This window comes from Pleuronectes platessa, chromosome 2, assembly GCF_947347685.1.
Source record: "Pleuronectes platessa chromosome 2, fPlePla1.1, whole genome shotgun sequence".
Taxonomy (NCBI): domain Eukaryota; kingdom Metazoa; phylum Chordata; class Actinopteri; order Pleuronectiformes; family Pleuronectidae; genus Pleuronectes; species Pleuronectes platessa.
In genome coordinates, this window is record NC_070627.1 from 11,912,028 (window position 1) to 11,931,847 (window position 19,820).

A 19,820-nucleotide genomic window follows, 5' to 3' on the forward strand; every position below is an offset into this window, starting at 1 on the left:
ATTGAATATTAAGCCCAGTTTACCTGGTTATTTATGGCTCTGTTGAAATGTAATACATGTATAGATTCTCATCCATCACACTGTAGCATCAGGGAGGTGTCTCTGATTGGTCCAAAATTTACAGCACGACGGGATCCCGTAAAAAAAAAGAGGATCTATCTTCAGAGACAGGAGGAACGTAGAGTCCTGTCACAGATGATCTGATCAGAGCTGTGACCTCAACACTGTGGAGGAAGTCTGTGATCAGATCACTAGTAGGAAGAAGACACTGAGGCAAAGTCCATATAAGGAAAACATACATTGAACAAGACACTGTGAAAAACAGAACCTTATACAGTCAATTATATTTAACATTATTCTATTACCACTTTTACTCAAGTCAAAGCAGTGGTGGGGGTAAGTGAATTTACTAAAGTACTGCATTTAAGTACAACTTTGAGGCTCTAGAATTATTTATACAATGCTTCTTTGAACTACGATCTAATTAGTAAACAACATATACCTTGTATATTATTCAAAATTCAAGAACTTTTTTGTGTACATTCACAAAGAAATTATGGAAGGGTTACATGTATCCTCAATTTCAATAGTACCTGTGATACATACATATAAAGGACAATATACACATGTATAATATCAGCAACTATATGATAAAATATAATCAAAAGAAGTGCAAAATAAAGTTCTTCAATAAAATATAAGCAAACAAGTTAACAAGGGTGCAAAGATCAGACAATGTCAGCAGAGTTACCTAACTGAGGTAGTCCAACAAATAATATAGTGTAATGCTAAATACCGTATAGTGTTCATTTTTATATAACAGTTATAGAAAAGAAAAAAAAAACTCGGTTGATCCCACGCTGATCCTACAAACTCACTTGTCAGTCGACGTGAGGTAGATATGAGTAACTCCTCGACCCTTGTTTTCCTTGAAGCTGCAGCGCCCCTCTCTGGCGGAAAAGGGAACATCCGCTCAGTGTGCGCTCGGTTTACCGTCCCCATGACAACCCGAGGAGACGCTAACACCGGCTCAACAGTGTGACATCACAGACAGCTTCTGTTTACACATCAACAACTTGACGGAAGTTTGGTAACTTTTAATTTCAGTTTCCAGCAGTTTCTCTCAACCACCATGGAGTCAGTGATCGTTCCTGCCGAGGCGGAGGGGTTCGTTCAGAGTCTGGAAACTTTCTCCATCAAGGCCGTGGGCTCTGCGAGGTAACACAACACGCTAGCCCTGCTTCTAGCCAGCTGGTTAATGCTACTTTACTAGGCCAGTTGAGCTACCCACTGTTAACTAGCTGTGTGTAGTAAGGTAAGGAGAGCTAACAGATATTCAGCTAAATGGAAAAACGTGTCAGTGGAGTGAACAGTGGAAGGATCCATTACATTTCTTTGCATGTCATGTTTGGTCCAACCAGCAGTTATTCAGTTCACAGTGATTTAAAAGATAGTGAACCCTCTCACTACAGAAGCTGCTGAGTCTTTGCTTTGTGCATTTTTACCTATTTTTAAGGATCTCAAATGATTTAATTGTGCTTTACTCTCTGTGTCCACAGGTGGTTCAGACAGCATGAGTACATCGAGAAACTGAACATGCAAGCGATCCTGAACGCCTCTGCCATGCGGGATGAGTTCATCAAGGAGCTGCTGGTGTCATATGAGAAGGTATCTGCCACCTCCATGTGTTGCTTATTCTTTTTAAGGGTTGCAGGGGTCGCTTGATCCAATCCTAACTATCGTGTAGCGTCTCGAGTTAGCCTAACCCCGATCTACATGTCCTGAGGGAGGCTGTGGTCTTGAGACTGTGGTAGGAAGCTATGGGGTACCTGGAGAAAACCCACACTGACACAAGGGGAACATGCAAACTCCACACAAAAAATGAAAATTCACTCATTATCTACTCATAACTGTGCCAATGGAGGGTCGGGGAGTTTGAGTCCACAAAACACTTTTGGAGTCTCGGGGGTAAACAGTGTTGCAGCCACGGTGCCCCCCCCCCCCCCCCCCCCCTCTTCTTCTAAATAACAGTAACAAACATAACCTGCCTCCATACTGCACCTGTGGTGTCATCCAAGTGTCGGTAAGCCCCGACATTCATACTCGACTCGAAACGGTGTCATTTACACCATGGGTCATGGTTCCGTTTACTTCAATTGTAATGGATTTGGCTGCAACTCTGTTAAACCCCTGAAACTCCAAAGGTGTTTTGTGGACAGAACACTTGACCCACCCCTTCATTGGCATAGTAGATAATAAGAGGATTTTCATTTTTCGGTGAACTATCCCTTTAAGAAAAGCTCTAACACACTATAATAAAACATTTCTTACAGTCATGGAGGTTCTAAGTCTTACAGAGCTGCTCCTCCCCCTTTGTAGATCCCTCTCCTGGTCCATGAGATGATCCTGGTAGAGGTGTGGAAGCAGAAGGTGTTCCCCATCCTATGTCAGCTGCAGGACTTCAATCCTAAGAGCACATTTCATCTTTACATGGTGGTGAGTGTCTAATTATTCAAGCTGTAGAATTGGGATCAGCCCGCAGCTCTCACAACTGATTTAATCTGTTATTTCACGTCACCTTGTTAGATCCACCACGAGGCTACAATCATTAACCTTCTGGAAACGATCATGTTCCACAAGGTCAGTATGTAGACGAGCGCAAACTCGTGAGTGATATGAATCTGTTGCAAATTTTCTAAATAATCCCAACAAGGGAGTGAAGACTCATTCTCTCTGTAAAAATGTTACTTGTGTGAATTAAAAGGGCTTGTGTGTTCTGTGTAGGATTCCTGTGAGGCAGCGGATGACGCTGTTCTTGATTTGGTGGATTATTGCCACCGGAAACTCACCCTGCTGGCCAGCAAGGCAATCAGGGAGAACACTACAGCTCAGATCAACCTGAAAGATAAAACAGATATATCCTCCATAGAGGTAAAGGATGGTTCTCTTTATGTTCAACACACTTTGGACAAGTCTTTTTTCCGCTTATTGATGAGAATGAGCTTTCTTCTTTTCCCTGTTGAAGGAGTTGCAGATTCAAATGGTTGCACTGGAGTTTGAGATCTCGCTGAAGGCTGTGTCTGTGCTGCGCTACATCACAGATCACACCAACAGGTAGGATCATGTCTGAGTCGTCTATAAGGTCAAGGGATAAAAGTTTAGGGATCAGATGTGTATTGATCCCTTAACTCGACTTATTTGATAGATTCTGAGATCAAACAGTCATTACCTCCACCAAGGAGGTTATGTTTCCCCCATCAGTTGGTTTGTTTGTTTGTTTGTCTGTAGCTTTACTCCAAAACTTCTGAGCAGTAGAAGGAACAGACACGGGCCAAGAAAGAACCCTTGAAATTTGCAGATCCCACTGTCTTAAGAATTGCAAGATTTCACATTATCACGAATTTCCAAGGGATTCATTCATGGATCTTTATGGGGGAAAAAATCATAAATTTTTTTAGGACTATTATCTGTGATTGGTTGGTTGGATTCAAAGGGACTATTGGGCCTTGGTAGAGTGTTTCTAGTTTTAATTATTGATTTATCCTACATCCACTGTTAAAAATGGGAGGAAAATATCTCCAAAGAAAAGTGGACCCTGTCCAAATTTTCCTTTACATCTTGCATTTCTTATTTTGTTTGACAAACAGTGTAAAACCCAAAGGTATTTAATTAACAATTAATGATAAATAAAGCATATTTTCATATCTGAGAATCTGGAACCAGAGAATACTCATCACTTTAGCTTAAAATGAGGATGAGTAATCAGTTACCACGAATCTTTCAGTCTGCTACTTGATTCACTGACCGATCCTTTTTCTTTTCTTTTTACAGTATCAGTGTCATCAACCGCATGCTGTGCACCCATAACCTGCCTTGTGTGCTGGTTCAGCTGATCGACTGCTGCCCATGGAGTCGCTGCAGAGAAGGTACACCGCACCTCTCACATGTCAGATAAGTCTTTCTGTTTTTTACATCTAATAACAATGTGTGGGTGTTTTTGCCTCTGCCTGCCCTAGGTGAGGTGGAGAAGTACATGAACAGCAAGTGGCAGAAGATTCCTGTGGACGACCATTTAAAGATGACAAAACTTGACGGCCAGGTCTGGATCTCGCTTCACAATCTGCTGCTAAAGGAAGATTGCCAAAGAAAATACGACTTAAACAGATTCAACAAGAATCAGATGCTGAAGGTAACGTGTCTTTCCTGCTGGATATTAGCTGTACACACAAAACCTGAGGAAGTGTGTTTGTGCCAGATCACTTTCCTGCACCATCATATCTGATCTCCTCACAGCTTCAGTTTCCAAAGGTTGTTTTGACCAAGATGTTTCCTCCTATTATATGTTTCTCATCCTCTTCCTGTCACATAACTTATACAACCAGACGGCCTCGTGCCTCCTCCTCTGATCACATTTCTCCTCACGATGGAGTCGTCCTCACTCATAGTAGATCATTCTCGTGAGGTTTTTATTGTTGCGCTTGTCACTGTATGGTTTGTTTGTCGTTCTTGTGCCACAGCTGCGAGGTTTCTTGACAGAGGTGCTGGTTGATCAGCTGCCAAACCTGGTGGAGCTGCAGCGTTTCCTTGCTCAGCTCGCGGTCACAGATCCAGGCCCTCCGAAAAAAGAGCTTGTTTTGGAGCAGGTACACTGTCAGACACACACATATCCTTATGTCAAACTGGGTCCCAGTGGATTTACTTTCAACGTTTCTGTTTGCGTAGATCCCCGAAATCTGGAACCACATTGTGAGTGAGAACTCTGGGAAGTGGAAGGCAATAGCAAAGTATCAAGTGAAAGAAACGTTCAACCCGTCTGAAAATGACCTGAGACTACATGCAGAGAGGTAATACTGAAAGCACGAGATCTAACTCACCAGACTCCATTCATATGACATTGGGATTGAGATAACAGTTGTGTGTTGTTTTTTTAACCAGGTTGGCTCAGACGTACAACTTGGATGTGATGGAGAGTTTACTCCCTGAGAAGCCAAAGTGTGGAGGCTGTGGGAAAGAGGCCGCAAAGAGATGCTCTCGCTGTCAGGGGGAGTGGTACTGTAATAGGTACGTCCTGTATCGATGGGAGTCCAGCAGTTAGACAGGACCAGGACCATTGTAGTTAAGAGTTAAACAGTTTGGTGCTCGTGACTTAAGGAATCATATGTACAGTACAAGCTGCTGAAAATAGTCTCCGATGCTTTGAGAAACAGACAGTGAGGTTCGATTGTTGGAAGCAGTCTGTTGAGTCGGTTTGGGAATCTGATAGACTCTTCTAGATGCCGCGCTGCATTCCTAGGGTTAAGACATTAGCATTTCATCTTCCATCTTGTTTGATGTCTCAGGAGCGATGAAGGACAATGCTTTGTTTACTTCCATCAATGTGTGCATGGGATTTGTGATTGCATCAGACATCACACTGTCTCAGAGGAGCTTGTACCTCAACCAAGGCCCAACTCTTAAATTCCATCAGGACTCGTGAAATTGAACTTAATTATAGATATCAGTTCCCTAAATATGCCTGATTTTATCTAGATCAATGTAGAACTCCCTGGTAAATTGGTGAAAACTTCAAAACCTTGCAACATTAAAGAAAGTGAAAAAATAAATCCTGGACCTGCCCCCTGATCTGGATCCACAGCAAACTTTTATGATTTATTCTCTGAATTGTACCACGTCCTTTCTCCAAGTTCTGTGACAATCCATCAGTAGTTTTTCTGTAATGCTGCTTTATTAATAACAGCCATACAAATGCTGATAAAAACATCTGATCCATGCTTATCAGACATATTATCTGTACTTCTCCATTTCTTAAATAAATATTTTAGCTTTAAAAAAAAAAGTAATATTCTAAATGTTTGATATTTTCCTTCAGTTTTAACTAACATGTACAATCTTTTTTATCTCTTTGTTTTGTTTGTGCTTTGCAGAGAATGTCAGGTGAAGCACTGGCCGAAACACAAGAAAGCGTGTCAGCTCATGGTCGAGGCCACAGAGAAGATCCAGATGGATCTGCACATCAATAACTGAAAGAGAAACCGTTGCTCGCTGATGTACAGAGAGATGGAAAGTGCAAGAGGTTACTCTTTATACCAAAGATGTGTGGAAAACAGATCTGCATGTGGACATATCATTTTTACAATTTTTATATATTATAAATTTCCCTTTTTGTTTTGAACCCTGTAATGTTTGTTCCTATATCATAAACTAGAAGGGAACTCAGAGAGCGAATCCCTACGCCAAGGCTGACTGGTTAATCTGCATATAGATGTATTGAGATCAGATACATATACCATGTACACAGAAGTTACCTGCAAACTGCTCACATTAAACACAGGCAAAATGATGTGATAAAGTTGAAGGAATATTTGTTAATGTACAGTAACTGAATAAAGATCACCCCTCCCCTTCATAAAATATTTGTTTTGATTCACAAAATCCAGATCATCATTCAGAACCACACCAAGTCTCACCTGTTTATAGATACGATACAAGTGCTTGAAATATACATAAATATATCTGCTTTATTTTTCACGATGTTAAAGAAAGAAAAGAAAATAGGAATATAATATCACCCGATCTGAGGGCGAACGCGGCTCCAGAGGAGGATAACAGCCGCATTCAGGCTAAAACACTCTTGGATGACACCACAGGAGCAGTATGGAGGCTTTTTATGTCGTTTTTTTAATGTTTTTATACGTTCAAAGAAGTGGCCCCTGTTAAATTCAATTATACTGGATCTGGCTGCAGCTGTTTACCCCTGAAACTCAAAAAGTGTTTTGTGGATCTCAAACACTTCACCCACCCCTACAGTGGGGACTATATGATGAGTGCATTTTCATTTTTTTGGTGAACTATCCCTTTAAATCAAAGAAAAGTTACAAGACTTTCTTTATAAAAAATGCATTTTTACAACACAGCATATGAAACAATACAACATGATTTAAAAATATGGTAGAAAAAGACATTGTCACACTTGCAGACACGTGTGTGTGGTTGCAGACTCGGTGGGTGTGGGACTCGCTCTCCGGACTCAGAAGCACCCCCTATGTGAAAACATTCCGGATGTACATCAGCTCTCTCACATCTCTCACTCTCTCTGTCTTGATGGGCCGCTTCCTCCTGAGATCCAGAGCAAATGACAGAAAATAGATGGTTGTTGACGTGTAAGTCTGAGGTTAGCTTCAGGTCGCAGCCCGCGGGGCTGATCGCTTCTTTCCACCGATGCGTCCTCTGCTCGCCTCCTCCGTTACTCGGAAACTGTCAGAAATGTCCGCGGAAAGTTTTTCTCCTCGGATGGAGGACGAGGAGGTGCTGAGACAAAGCGGAGCTGCTTTCTCCTCCTTCTTGGTGAGTTTACCTGAAACTACTTCAGTGTTTTCCTTTAAAAATGTAAAAACCTGAGCAGTTACATTTACTTTAAATGTTGTTTCAGACTCAACATTTGATAACTCATCCCCGAGTCCCCCTGAACGCATCTTCTACTGTTCTACTTATAGAGGATCTATAACTACTCTGAAAACCGCCTACAGTGCTTTATACACATGAACATGTTGTAGTAGTATGTTTAACATGAGGTTATAGAGTTCTTTATATACATTAACATGTTACAGTTATATGTCTAACATGAGGTTATCAGAACCTGCTTCTCTTATAGGTCAGCAGACTATCTAATGTTATATAATAACTGTACGTTACACAACACAGAAAACACAGTAACCTACAAATTGTGTGATATATACTGTGCATGACAATGGTATGGACAAAAGCTGAAATAGAATCACTGATAGAATACAACTGTAGAATTCTTATAGTTGCAGTTTCCTTTAAATTATGCTTTAAATGCATAGAAAATATATTAAATTGAAAATGTCATTTTACATTTACTCTACAGAAACATTTAGCTGAAAATACTTCTTAACTTTTATTAGGTCAAAGATTGAGTACTGGTCTTTTACTCAATTACTTTTTATATGCAATGTCTGTACACCTATTAGATAGACAGACAGACAGACAGACAGACAGACAGACAGACAGACAGATAGATAGACAGATAGACAGATAGATTCATGTAAAGTCAGTCATACATCTATCTATACGTCTTTTTGTTTTTTTAAATAAAGTTTTATGAAATAATGTGAATACAGGGTTAACAATAGTCAATAGTGACATATCTGTGACCAAGTGAACCAAGATAAAACTGTATGATCATTTTTGCTAAAACCTCTTTACCTGTTGCAATATATAACTGTCTGTTTTGGTGTTTGTCAGTGATCACAGAGGACGTCAGGCTCTGCAGAAAGCGACACGATGTCTTGGGGTGAGTTCATCGAGCTGCGAGAGCTGCGCACCAACAAAGAGCATATCGAGCTGACCGCCACACATTTCCCCTGCTCACCTCCCCGCCTGGAAAGAACCAACGCCCTGAGGATCAGCCCGGGGAAGGTCCCGGACCTGCTGAGCCGGGCGGGCATCATCAGGGTCCTGAGCAGCACCCAGGACCCCCAGCTCCCAGAGGAGAAGGGAGAGGGACACAACTTCCAGCCCTGCAGCCACGCTCAGCCCACCTGGTGTGACCTGTGTGGAGACTTCATCTGGGGCCTGTACAAGCAGAGCCTGCGCTGCGCCAGTGAGTTGGTTTATCTGGCCTGTGTGTGTCTGTGGGGTTCAAACAATATCAAGAGTTGTCACAAGATAATTCTCAATGAATGTCAATATAACAAAAGTTCAATATATATAGATATATTGCTTTTGCATTATGCACAATGAGGAGATAACACATAAATGATCTACCTCAGATTTGTCAAATGTTTTGCTGTTTTTCATGATCTGCTCATAGAAGAAGAGTTCAAAAGCACAACCCTCACTCAGGAGCAAAAATCTTAAGTCTTAAGACTTAAAAATAAATAATAATATGACATTTATCCTGATATTTATCAATATCACAACATCACATCCCAGGGTCCTATCTGCGTGTGAATGCTTCTGTGAATATGCATGAATCATCTGATATGAGAGCAACACTTAGGGAAATATGGTTAAACAGAGAAAGGTGAAGCCACTAATTAGATCCAAACCATATGGTATAAAAGCACTGACTCGTAATTGTACGGCTTGATTCACCAGCTATTCTCTCCATGTTGTCTTTCCGCAGAAACAAAGGGGCAGAGAGGTTTTATTTGTGGACTGAAATATCCATTAAGCATGTTGTCAGGTGTCAAACAGTATCTAATATGCATTCAGCCGTGTAACGTGGTCGGCTGGTCAATGTGTTGTCTCAGAGTCGGTGCAGCGACCTCTTTTCTTTTCCTGCTCACGAGTCATCTCGGAGTTGCAGAAGTCTAACTTCCTTTTGATCGACTGAAACCAACTGAAAGGTTGCTGCGGTTTGTGTCAAGGGTTTAGTGTGCGGAAAAAAGTATCCGTCTTTACAGTAATCAGATTATGAAACTGAAATCATTATGATTTTTGTGCATAAACACAGGTCTTACGCTGATAACAGCAATCATGATCATGACCAAAAACCATTAAAATAATCATATATTTATACTGCACACAGAGATGATGAATATTTTTGTATGGAGAGATGAGTGTTTACAGTTTTTATATATTTTGAGACACATCCACATCATAATCACAAGGGAAAAGACCAGTGTGAGGTCATCATCCGTTTACAGCTGCACCTTAATATCAATTTTGTCATTTGCATTTAAGTGTTTTGTGGTCTCTGTCTAAACGTAGCTACTTTCTTCCCTCGCAGATTGCAGATTCACGTGCCACCACCGCTGTCGAGCCCTGATCCAGTTGGACTGCAGCTGGGACGGAGGCTCGCAGTCCGACCAATCATGTGTCGTGGAACATGCCATAGAGACTGACACAAACGTGGTGAGGACTTTTTCTATCAGAGAGCAGAGTATTCATCAACTCACCTGTAGCTTTACCAAAATCAAATGACGTAATAGTCACCGTTTACGTGGATTTTTAGCGTCTTCAATATCGAGAAATGATCTTCATATTCTGCCATTAAAAGTAAAGTAATGAGTGAGGAAACTGGTGTCTTCAGTCAGGCACATTGTTTGTCACCTGATAAGATTACAATGTATTTTTTGCTGGAAATGCTTTACGGAACAAATCCTTTGTTTTTATGGCAAAAACAGGAACCATTTGCACTGCAACAAATTAACACTGTTCACCCAATACCACTAACTGCACTGGTTCAATTAAGACCATGTGAGAATTACCTTTATAACTGCTGCTAGCAGTAGTGTAGGGTGGCACTCACAATCAATAATCACACTTTAGGAAGTGAAGGGAATTTTGAAAAGGGGAAGTTTTGTCATTGAGAAACACAAAACGTTACAGTTAGCTCACACTCGGTGCAATATCTTGCTCAGGTGATCAACTACAGTGGAATATGTCTGTAGACTCCTTCAGCCTGTTGTTACACCCGTATGTGCTAAAGCAAGAAATAAATAAGAAAACAATATCAACATCAAAAACAGAATCAAAAATCACCTCACAATATTTTTTGTGATGAATCATAAATTGTGTTTGTCTGAGTGGATTAAAAGAATAACAATCAAGACAAGGGTTACATCATGTTTATTTACAGGACATTGGAAGTGGTAAAAACCCGTCAATATGTCCAATAGAGATAAACAGGATACACCATTCATTTGAGTTGAATACTACGAACCTTAATCAACACTGTTCAAAAATAAGATAACACAGAAATAAAACATTACAATGCAGCATTTAAACAATAACAATAACAATAAAATTAGAATACATTAAAAGCATATTAGAAATGAAACGGTGTACCAGACTTGATAAAAGGCTTTTATGATTTACAAGATGTCACTGATTCTGCAGACAGGGAGCTCCAGAGCTGAGGAGCCTGGAGCTCTTTCATCTTGAGCAGCAGAACCCTGCCGGAAAATCTGAGGCTCCGCTCTGGCTCATATAGTGGAGCAGTAATTCAGCAATGTAGCTGAGGGCTAAACCGTGTTGTGCCTCATAGATGATCAGCAATTTCTTAAAATCAATTCCAAAACTCACAGGGAACCAGTAAAGAGAGTCCAAAGACAGGGGTTGTGTGATCTTTTCTCATTTTACTGGTTATGAGCCAAGCAGCTGTTTTGAACCAGGTGAAGCTGTGAGATACATTTATGGCTCAACCCTCAGTGCATTGCAGTAATCAGGCTGCGGGGAAATAAAAGCTCGGATTCTCCAGATCGGTCCTGGAAAGAAAGGGCCTGATCTCTGAGTTCCTTATTAACTGATAAAAACTGGACTGAAGAGCGTCCCTTCTGGGTTCTTTTATCTTTACAATGAATTGTTTTTCAGAGAAGTCCCTGAACTCTCTCCCTCTTAACTCTTAGAGAAGTCCTCACTATGCTTCCTTGCCCCACAACATTTCATTCCAAGGCTCTGAGTCAGTAGGTGTGGGAGGCAGATGTGCTTTGGTTTCTTGGGTAACAGGTTTTACTGACTCTCTATCAAACACCTGTTGCTTATCAAAGGGCGTCTGGAATTTAAAAACATCAGTGAACTCTAGAGCAGAGTGTGAGGATGTTGTGGGTGTTTGAGCTTTTGTGTGAGAAGAACTTTTTATATTTTGACTTAATACAGCAGTAAAAAAAAGTACAGGTGGAACTAGTGAGACTTATGCTGGTGATTCAGGGCCCTTGAGCTGGCTGCCATGAACAGAGTGCAGTCACAATTAGTTTTTTATTAATAACATCTGTATTCTCCTGCTCAGACTTGCAATGAATTATACAAAAACAACTCAACATATTTACACAAACCCTGGTGGATGGATGTAGTTCGGGTCAGGAAGTAACTACATATCGATTTTTTGCCTGAATCTGTTTGTTTATTCTTCACTTTCTTAAAATATTGGGATATTTTTCATCATTTAATCACTATATTTCCAAGGGAATACTTTGTAGATCTTGATTTTTTTTTATCTGACACATTAAGCAGACAGATAGAGTGTGAGTAATTTGGTACAGTATGGTTGGATTTAATGGGACTGTTGGGCCTATGTATTCAACTGAGTGCCATCAGAGTTTGTATCCATGTAAAATCAGATTTGTACATTTGAATTTTACCAGCTTTGTATCATTTTAAAGTTTCAGATACACACTCATGTATGAACAGCGGTGTGAACACATGAGTTTACACTAGGAGGCTCCAAAGTATTTCCTGCCAGTCCACACACCGGCAGGAAATACGCTGATACGCTAATACGTCACTGCAGTGATTTGTTAAGTGGCCAAAGCAGTAAGGTCCCTAAGATGTGACCTGGACTGCTCAGCATGTGAGGATAATTGCCAGATGACTTGACCAGTTGGTCTTGTGCCCTTCATTTTTAGTAAAATAACCTATTTGTACCGTGAATTTCTGATACTACACTTGCATTTCAGCTTTAAATGTTGTTAATTTACAAGCAGAAAAATACTTTTTCACAATTACCTCCAACCCAGACTGACACAAAGCTTTTTTCTGTCAAAAACTACTTTATTCATATTGAGAAAAAAAATTGGGAAAATAAGAAAACGTTTATATATAAGTAGATAAAATGAAATGTTTGATATTATTTCAAACAAATTGACTCAAAACTTGAAAACAATTACAAATTAAAGGCATTCCACCAGTTTTATATAAACGATTTAGTTTACCTGTCACACTATGTCTTATTTGGCTCTAAAGGGGCTTTCCCATGGACCAATATCCGTGATAATATCATTTCAGTTATCTCAGCTTAAGTGGACTTAAACATTTTAAAGGTTCTTCTGCAGACAAATTCTGGAAGGCACATCCACCCCATCTCATTCAATGAAAACAAAACAGAATCAAATCCAAAATAGCAAATGAGCAAACATTTTTCATTTCAAAAGTTTTGCTGTTGGACACAAGATGTCTCCAACTTCACTTTCTGTAAATGTGTCCTGAAAGTGTCACTGATGCAAGAACTCTTCCTACATTTCTTTCACTCAAATAAGGAAGTTTGTGATATTTTTTTTTTTTACCAAGATATATTTTTGGCATACAAAAGTCCCTACTACTATAAGCAACCCTGCTGATGTCATAAAGAAGTTTTGTTCATATCTCGTAAAGTCCCTGGTGCTCTCATCTGAAGCCTCCTACATTTGGGGATTTCTGTCTAGCAGCGTTTTTCATGTCAGTCGTTTTTTGTCTTGCTGTCCTCAGACACGTGGAAGCAAACTGCGACTCCCACTGCCGGCTCATGAACTCGCCTCTTTCATTGAACTGTGACATTTAACCCACGGCTCTGGGCTCATGGGAAATAATGTTTGTAAAATGCAGCTACAAAACCAAAATAATGAATAGAAGTTGATATTAGATCCTTTTTAATTCTTCCTTGTCTAAACATGTGTAGTGAGCCACATTGGTCTGTCCTGTTGAGATAACCCTCTGGTTACATGTGGGAATTTCAATGAGATTTTCTGCCGTGACAGATTCTGGATTTTCCAGTTTCACTACAGCTTTCTGTGAAACACAAAATACATATTTTGTCTTCTATGTTGTGAGTGTAGTTCTACTGAAGTCAGCAGTTCTTCTAATTCTCTGTGACCTGACTAATTGATTCATTGACTTAATGTTCCAGTGAGATATATGGCAACCTTTACTCAAGTGTTGTACCAGCTTGAGGTAGTTGTACTTTATTTAAATATTTTCTTTTCATGCTGCTTTATTCTTTTACTTCATTTCATTTCAGAGGGAAAATTTGTATGTTTTAATAATGACCTTACAAATTATGAGTTTCCACAGGAAAGATATGAAGAGATTGAGAAACAAAATGATTTGTTTTGATTTGAAGGGCTGTAACAATATGGAGAGCTTAAATTAGTAGTTGACCAATTGATTGCTTAATGTACATTTTTCAAGCAAAGCTTTGTTGTTAGTTCCTCAAATGTGAGAATATGCTGCATTGTTTTAATGAATATAATTTAAAAGTTAGTTGTTGAAGAACTTAATACATTTACATAATTGCATTTCTAACTATTTTCAAAAAGATCTAGAGATCAGTAATAAAGGACAACTTGAAGTCGTATATGAAAATATATAAAAATCTGCTCCACTTCATCATCTGTAACATTACAATGCTGCAATAACTAATCAGGAAGAATCTGATGATATATAATAGTTCAACCATTTTACAATGGGCATTTCCTCCATTTGGGGCTTTTACCTATAAAATGTTATATCCATATCTTGATTGTACTTTCATACTTTTACTATTGTACTTTTACATTTTGCAGTACTTGTAACAGTGTTAGTATCAAGTATCCAAAAAAGGCGTGGTAGCATCTCCACCCATGATGGAGGCCTTCATAATGAGGCCTGTATTCTCTCGTAGATTTTCCACTATCAAGCTTTTCAAACTGGACCATGAATGGATGATTGTGGGCTCTTCCGCTCCAACTGTCTACGGTTCACATGACCACCGTGGCCCCGCAGTCACATGGTCTGCTCCATGGGGGGAAGGGGCAGCATCATCCGGGGAGACTGTGGCATTTCCTGTCGGCGTCCAATCGCGGCTGCTGTCGGCGGGTTTGTGTATTTTCCAAAACTAGAGCCAACCGACGGCCCCGGGAAGCTCCTCCTGCTCCTCCCAGGCGGGGGATGGGAAGGAAGCGGACCCGCGGCTGTGAAGGGCGGGGCCGAGCACATCCTGGTTCTCATAGACTAGTTCACACAGTGGAAACGTGGCCGGTAGTTTGAGTGAGAGGAAGAAGAAGAAAAAAAAACTGAACAACTTTTCAGATTCTTGTTACGACTTTTATTGCATCGCTTTTTGAGATCAGCACTTTGAAGTTAACTAACTTTGCCATCGCCGTCCCTCCAGGCTTCCGTCCACTCGGTGTTAACCAGCCTCACACTCCGTTAAAAGTAGTTTTGTTTGCACGATCCCAGTCGCGGTTCCCCAGCAGCTCCCGTCGCCCACTGTCTCGTGTGAAGCCGGTAGTCAGCATGTCAAACGCGGCCAGCAGCTCGGACAAGTCCCCCTCCTTCGAGAACACCTGGGGCAGCTCCGCCAGCAGCGGCTACTGCAGCGGGGAGGAGACCGACCCCGAGTTCGAGCAGTTCTTCACCGCCCGGACATCTTTCTTCCCCAAAACCAAGAAGCCCGACTTAATTGTTAAGAAGGTGAGCAGAAAGTAATAATAATGTTAAAAAGGAAATTGGCTTCGATACAAGTGGCAGCTTCGTGTAAAGGGGAAGTGAGAGGTGGGTGATGGGCGGCTGGTGGAGCAACTCCCTGGATAGTTCTGCTTTCTGTCTGTCTCTTTATATCAACTCATCCAGACTGATCTGGGGTCGTGGGTCAGGGTGGAGGGTTCTCCAGCAGCACCCCTACTTTTGACCCTGCTGCTGCTCATGTTGTCTAGTGTGGGCTTTGCTCAAGGGCACATCAGCACAGATGCCGGCCAAGTGAGGGGTGGAGTGCTGGTTCCTCTGGTTTGGACGTGTGTCATCCAGAACTATGCGATTTGGTCCAAAAGTGTCAGCAAAAGAAAGAAGTGTATCAGTTTATAACGATAGTTGTCAGGTTAGATTCCCTGCACGTGATGCAGAGGATGACACACACTTGCTAAACAGTAAATGTACAATTCCTCCTCATCATGTCAACCCTATTGTGACCTTTTATATAACGCACACAAGTCCCAAGAAAACAAAGCAAGCACTGTTGTTGTGTGTTGCATCAGTCCATCGCTTCTCTTCTTATTGTAACAAGCACAGACCCACATCTGACCTCATTATCAGAACAACCCAAATGTCATGTTTTTGTGACGCACACTCTCTTCTCAAGTTTCCAGCTTCACACCCACCGTTATTTCACTCCCTCGTCCTTCAGGTTTATCTCACCCAATGTCTCAATCGCAGATGAGTCATGGAATGTTTTGGACATATTCTTTTATTCGTTCTTCTTCGTCACCCGCACCCACTCAGCTCTCATGCTTTCTTTACCTAGAAGCAATCGCTGTTTACTTTAAAACACTCAAACAGTCATAGTAATCAGTTTCTGTGCAGGGGCCATTTTCTTTTTTCTGATTAACTTCTCCTACACTATTGTTTACCCTTTTATATAACAAGACACTCCTTTTGTTGGCATGTAGAGACACAGTTGTTGTGCTTGCTCTCCTGCTGTTACCATAATGGAAATCCTGACCTGGCCCTTGCATTGATTTATTGACTTGTTAACAGCAGCGCATTAACTCTGCAGTCGTTCAATTTGCTGCGGTTGCTGTTATTGATCCGGGTTCGCTTGACATCAATTTGTAACTTACTCAGCCTTTTGAATGCATAAAACGTATTTGTTTGACATGGTGTGGTACAGAACTCTCATTGTCAAATAAGCCAGGGGGAATTAGGGGGTGACATGTTTTTCCCATATATTCATTCAAAAATGTGAGAAAGTGGCTGAGTGTCAGTGCCAATGAAAGCAGCTTCAGACTAAACATTTGGGTTTTACTCTCCCAGAAACCTCCTGCTCCTGGAGTGCAGTGTGGAAAATATATTTCTGCAGTCTCTGAGTTAATAGTTAATGTTGGGTAGACACAGGAAAAAGCCCTAATTGAGGTAATGGTCATGCAGATGCTCGAGGCCAAATGTGCATGACTGAAACATGACTGAAACATGACTGGGAGTGTGCGGTTGATGAGGCAGCTGACTGCACAGGATGTGTCTGTAAAACAAGGGAGGGCTTTGTCTCTCCCACTTGTGAGAGCCAGAGCGGCGAGGCTATTTATATATGAATACCAAGCAGAGGAATGCAATGCCGAACCGTTGGTCCCAGTCATTTCAAGCAGCTGCAAGTCCAGTATCTCTCCCACCACACACACACACACACTCACATTATCCCTCGCCTCACCCCTCCCACACCGGGGATCAGAGCAGACGAACGGGATTGGCCAGAGCTGACATCATCGTTTTAGCCTCTGCTTCGTTGTCAGGAAGTTGAGTCTGATGCAACTGGTGCTGAGTGTTGGAAATGATTTAACTTAAATACACAGGAAGTCCATAAACAACATATTTGCTTAAGCGTGGGCGTTTGTTATCCTCTTTTTTTTTTTATGCATTGAGATTACATTGTGATCTTGCTCGAAATTTGACGATGAAAACTGGACATTTTGTTTTTCTTTCCCATGTGACCCCAGGTCCACACTATGAAACTACATACACTCACTTCCTGATGAGCATATTGATACACAAAAGGTTTTCCAAACAACAACATCAGTATGTTGATATAAGATTTGTTTGCCCATGTGAAAGCCTTGCCCTTTGAATTACACTCCCACTGAGGAGTCACAAACATCTTTGTCATGTCTTAAACGTCTGTCATTTTTACAGAACATAATTTTTTTTTAAGGAAGCCAATGTTACAACCTATGATCCTGTATGAAGTGTCCATATTGTGTGGGATATTCTGCAATCCCTAAAATAGTTCTTGTGGTTTGGAGCTGAGCGCTGACACCTAGTGGTTTAACACTGTAACTTCCTCTCTGTCTGCTTCAGGATGAACAAACTGAATGTGGAAAGCAGGAGTTCACATCTGCAGCTATTCAGCAGAAGGTGAAGGAGTACAACTCTCAGATCAACAGCAACCTGTTCATGAACGTGGTGAGTACTGATCAATAACACTGCGTCCATGTATTTTGTTGTAATTGCAATTTTCTATTCAGTATAATATAAATATATATATTGTCTCGATAGAACAAGGACAGTTCCTACACTGGCTTTATTAAAGTGCAGTTCAAGCTGGCCCGACCCGTGTCGGTTCCGCCTCCTAAGAAGGGAGGTCACGATGCTGGAGGCAGGAAGTCCGGCGGAGTGAAGCGTCGCACTTCTTTCTACCTGCCGAAGGATGCGTCCAAGCACCTGCACATAAGCTCTCGCACTTCTTCTCGTGAGGTCATCGAGGCCTTACTGAAGAAGTTCACTGTGGTGGACAATCCTGCCAAGTTTGCTCTGTTTGAGCGCAGCGAGCGTCATGAACAAGGTATTACATCTTTTTTATAATCATTATCATTTGAATTTGTTTGCTGCAAATTAGATTGTCTTTTTTTTCTTCTCCTTTTGCTAAGTTTATGTTCGCAAGCTGTCTGACAACGAGCGCCCCCTCCGCCTGCGACTGTCCACTGGACCGAATGAGAAAGTCCTCAGTTTTGTGCTGAAGGAAAATGAAACTGGGGAAGTCAATGTGAGTGCAAACAGATCACGATGATAAAGAATCCAAACCATGTATATATTTTATGTACTGTACAGGCTCTAATGCGTTTCTCTCCCCTCTTCATTTGCAGTGGCATGCCTTCTCCTTCCCCGAGTTAAAGAACTTTGTGCGCATGCTGCAGCGTGAAGAAGAGGAACACGTCAAGCAGATAGTGCAGCGCTACGCCCTGGCCCGCACTAAGCTGCAGGAGACTCTGGCCGGCTCCACCCCCGGTTGAGGCCCCCCTGTGCCGGGGATTGACCGTGCACTTCTTGGCTGGACAATCGTCTGAAGATGACCAGTCGTCGCTGCATCCAAAGATTCCCAGAGAATGCAACTCAAAACGCCTCTTAGGTGAACGAGAGAGTGAGACAGGGCGCAAGACAATGAGAGAGAGCTGGCGCGAATGTGCGTGTGAGATGATGCGAGAGATGAGAAGTGCCTTACACCTGGAGAGTCTGATGTGCCTGAGAGAATGAGTGGAGAGAAATGAAGACTGGCAGATGAGACGGCGGCTGTGTCCGCGTTTGGGAACCAACTAATTATCCTGTACCTTAGCTGTGTCACTTTAGCTTTGAAGAAATGTTAGCGATGGTTTTTATTGTCAAAGGATACTAAAGACAATCACTTTGTCACCTTCATATTAGAAGTAAGGGCAGCAACTGTGTTATAGTTGAGCAATAAATCCTGAAATTACATTCCTGTTAATTTTTTCTGAAGACAAGATTAGAAGATGTCAAACTAGAATGGCACTCAGCAGGGCGCAAACTTTCACCATCACCCAACTTTTAATTCAATGAAGCTGCACCAAATTGCTCACACTCCCAGATGACAGTTCCCTAAATGGGTCAGATTGTTATAATCAAGATTTGTGAATTACTTCCTTGGAAATTGGTGAAAATGCCCCTAAATGCCACAGTAAAGACAAATTCCCAGATTTGCCCCTTTTGTCCAGATCCAGACCAAAAATATAAAGGGTCCTCCTGACAATCAAATTAACCAACCAACCAAGAAACATAACCTCCTTGCTGAAGCTAACAAGCTTTTTGTGCCCTTTTTAAATGCATACGATCTGGTCTTGAACAACCCATCATCAAAAACACACTTCTTAGCCTCATCCTGACAATTTCCCATCAGCTATTCTTTAAAAAAAGTTTGACATATTTGCTGCTGAAAGGTATTTGGATTTGTATTAGTCCCAGTCTCAGTAGAGTGCCATGTCCTCTCCACACCCTTAATGGGTGCAACACCTTTGTTATTTTCCTAGTCGAAGTACTAGTTGCGTGTGTATGACATATGTATGAACAAATGTATGCAGTTATGAACGTCTGGGAGACCGATGTCACCCAGTTTGACTGGAATCGTGAATGAACATGTTTCACTGAAAGTTTTCTTCATTCCTTATATCAATGTTTTATTCTGTCCTTCTATCAAATGTTTGTCTTCTGTTTATCCAGCTTCACGTTCTTTATATTCCTCTTTGCACAAATCTACATGTTGTAGCCTGAACATATGTGACAAATGTGCACTGCGTTAAGTAAAGAGTTTCACAGTTCGGACAAGTTTGTGCATTTTCTTTCTCAGC

At 41.3% G+C, this 19,820-nt stretch overlaps 2 protein-coding genes across 3 annotated transcripts; both read left to right on the forward strand.

The window, feature by feature from the left end:
- Positions 1-69: 69 nt before the first annotated feature.
- Positions 70-6,396, forward strand: zmynd10 (zinc finger, MYND-type containing 10). Its single transcript, XM_053447573.1, has 13 exons — positions 70-396; positions 936-1,218; positions 1,560-1,668; positions 2,380-2,496; positions 2,587-2,640; positions 2,785-2,931; positions 3,026-3,114; positions 3,832-3,926; positions 4,017-4,189; positions 4,518-4,643; positions 4,723-4,844; positions 4,936-5,061; positions 5,925-6,396. The coding sequence occupies exons 2-13, from the start codon at positions 1,133-1,135 to the stop codon at positions 6,022-6,024; spliced, it is 1,344 nt and encodes a 447-aa protein (XP_053303548.1). The 5' UTR covers positions 70-396; positions 936-1,132; the 3' UTR covers positions 6,025-6,396.
- A 628-nt stretch (positions 6,397-7,024) lies between these two features.
- On the forward strand, positions 7,025-19,790 carry LOC128462280 (ras association domain-containing protein 1). Of its 2 annotated transcripts, XM_053447580.1 has the most exons (7): positions 7,025-7,344; positions 8,266-8,623; positions 9,755-9,879; positions 17,542-17,646; positions 17,740-18,025; positions 18,111-18,226; positions 18,327-19,790. In XM_053447580.1, the coding sequence occupies exons 2-7, from the start codon at positions 8,305-8,307 to the stop codon at positions 18,471-18,473; spliced, it is 1,098 nt and encodes a 365-aa protein (XP_053303555.1). In that variant the 5' UTR covers positions 7,025-7,344; positions 8,266-8,304; the 3' UTR covers positions 18,474-19,790. The 2 variants fall into 2 exon arrangements, with proteins under 2 accessions (XP_053303555.1, XP_053303566.1); XM_053447591.1 differs by lacking the exons at positions 7,025-7,344; positions 8,266-8,623; positions 9,755-9,879 and adding an exon at positions 14,638-15,171.
- The last annotated feature ends 30 nt before the right edge of the window (positions 19,791-19,820 follow it).

Bases quoted from the DNA above. Each gene is read 5' to 3' on its own strand.
- LOC128462280 (XM_053447580.1), top strand. From the start codon at position 8,305: ATGTCTTGGGGTGAGTTCATCGAGCTGCGAGAGCTGCGCACCAACAAA. The intron at 17,647-17,739 runs GTGAGTACTGAT...TTGTCTCGATAG, and splicing joins GCAACCTGTTCATGAACGTG to AACAAGGACAGTTCCTACAC. The intron at 18,227-18,326 runs GTGAGTGCAAAC...CTTCATTTGCAG, and splicing joins ATGAAACTGGGGAAGTCAAT to TGGCATGCCTTCTCCTTCCC.
- zmynd10 (XM_053447573.1), top strand. From the start codon at position 1,133: ATGGAGTCAGTGATCGTTCCTGCCGAGGCGGAGGGGTTCGTTCAGAGT. The intron at 3,115-3,831 runs GTAGGATCATGT...TTCTTTTTACAG, and splicing joins ATCACAGATCACACCAACAG to TATCAGTGTCATCAACCGCA. The intron at 5,062-5,924 runs GTACGTCCTGTA...TGTGCTTTGCAG, and splicing joins GGGGAGTGGTACTGTAATAG to AGAATGTCAGGTGAAGCACT.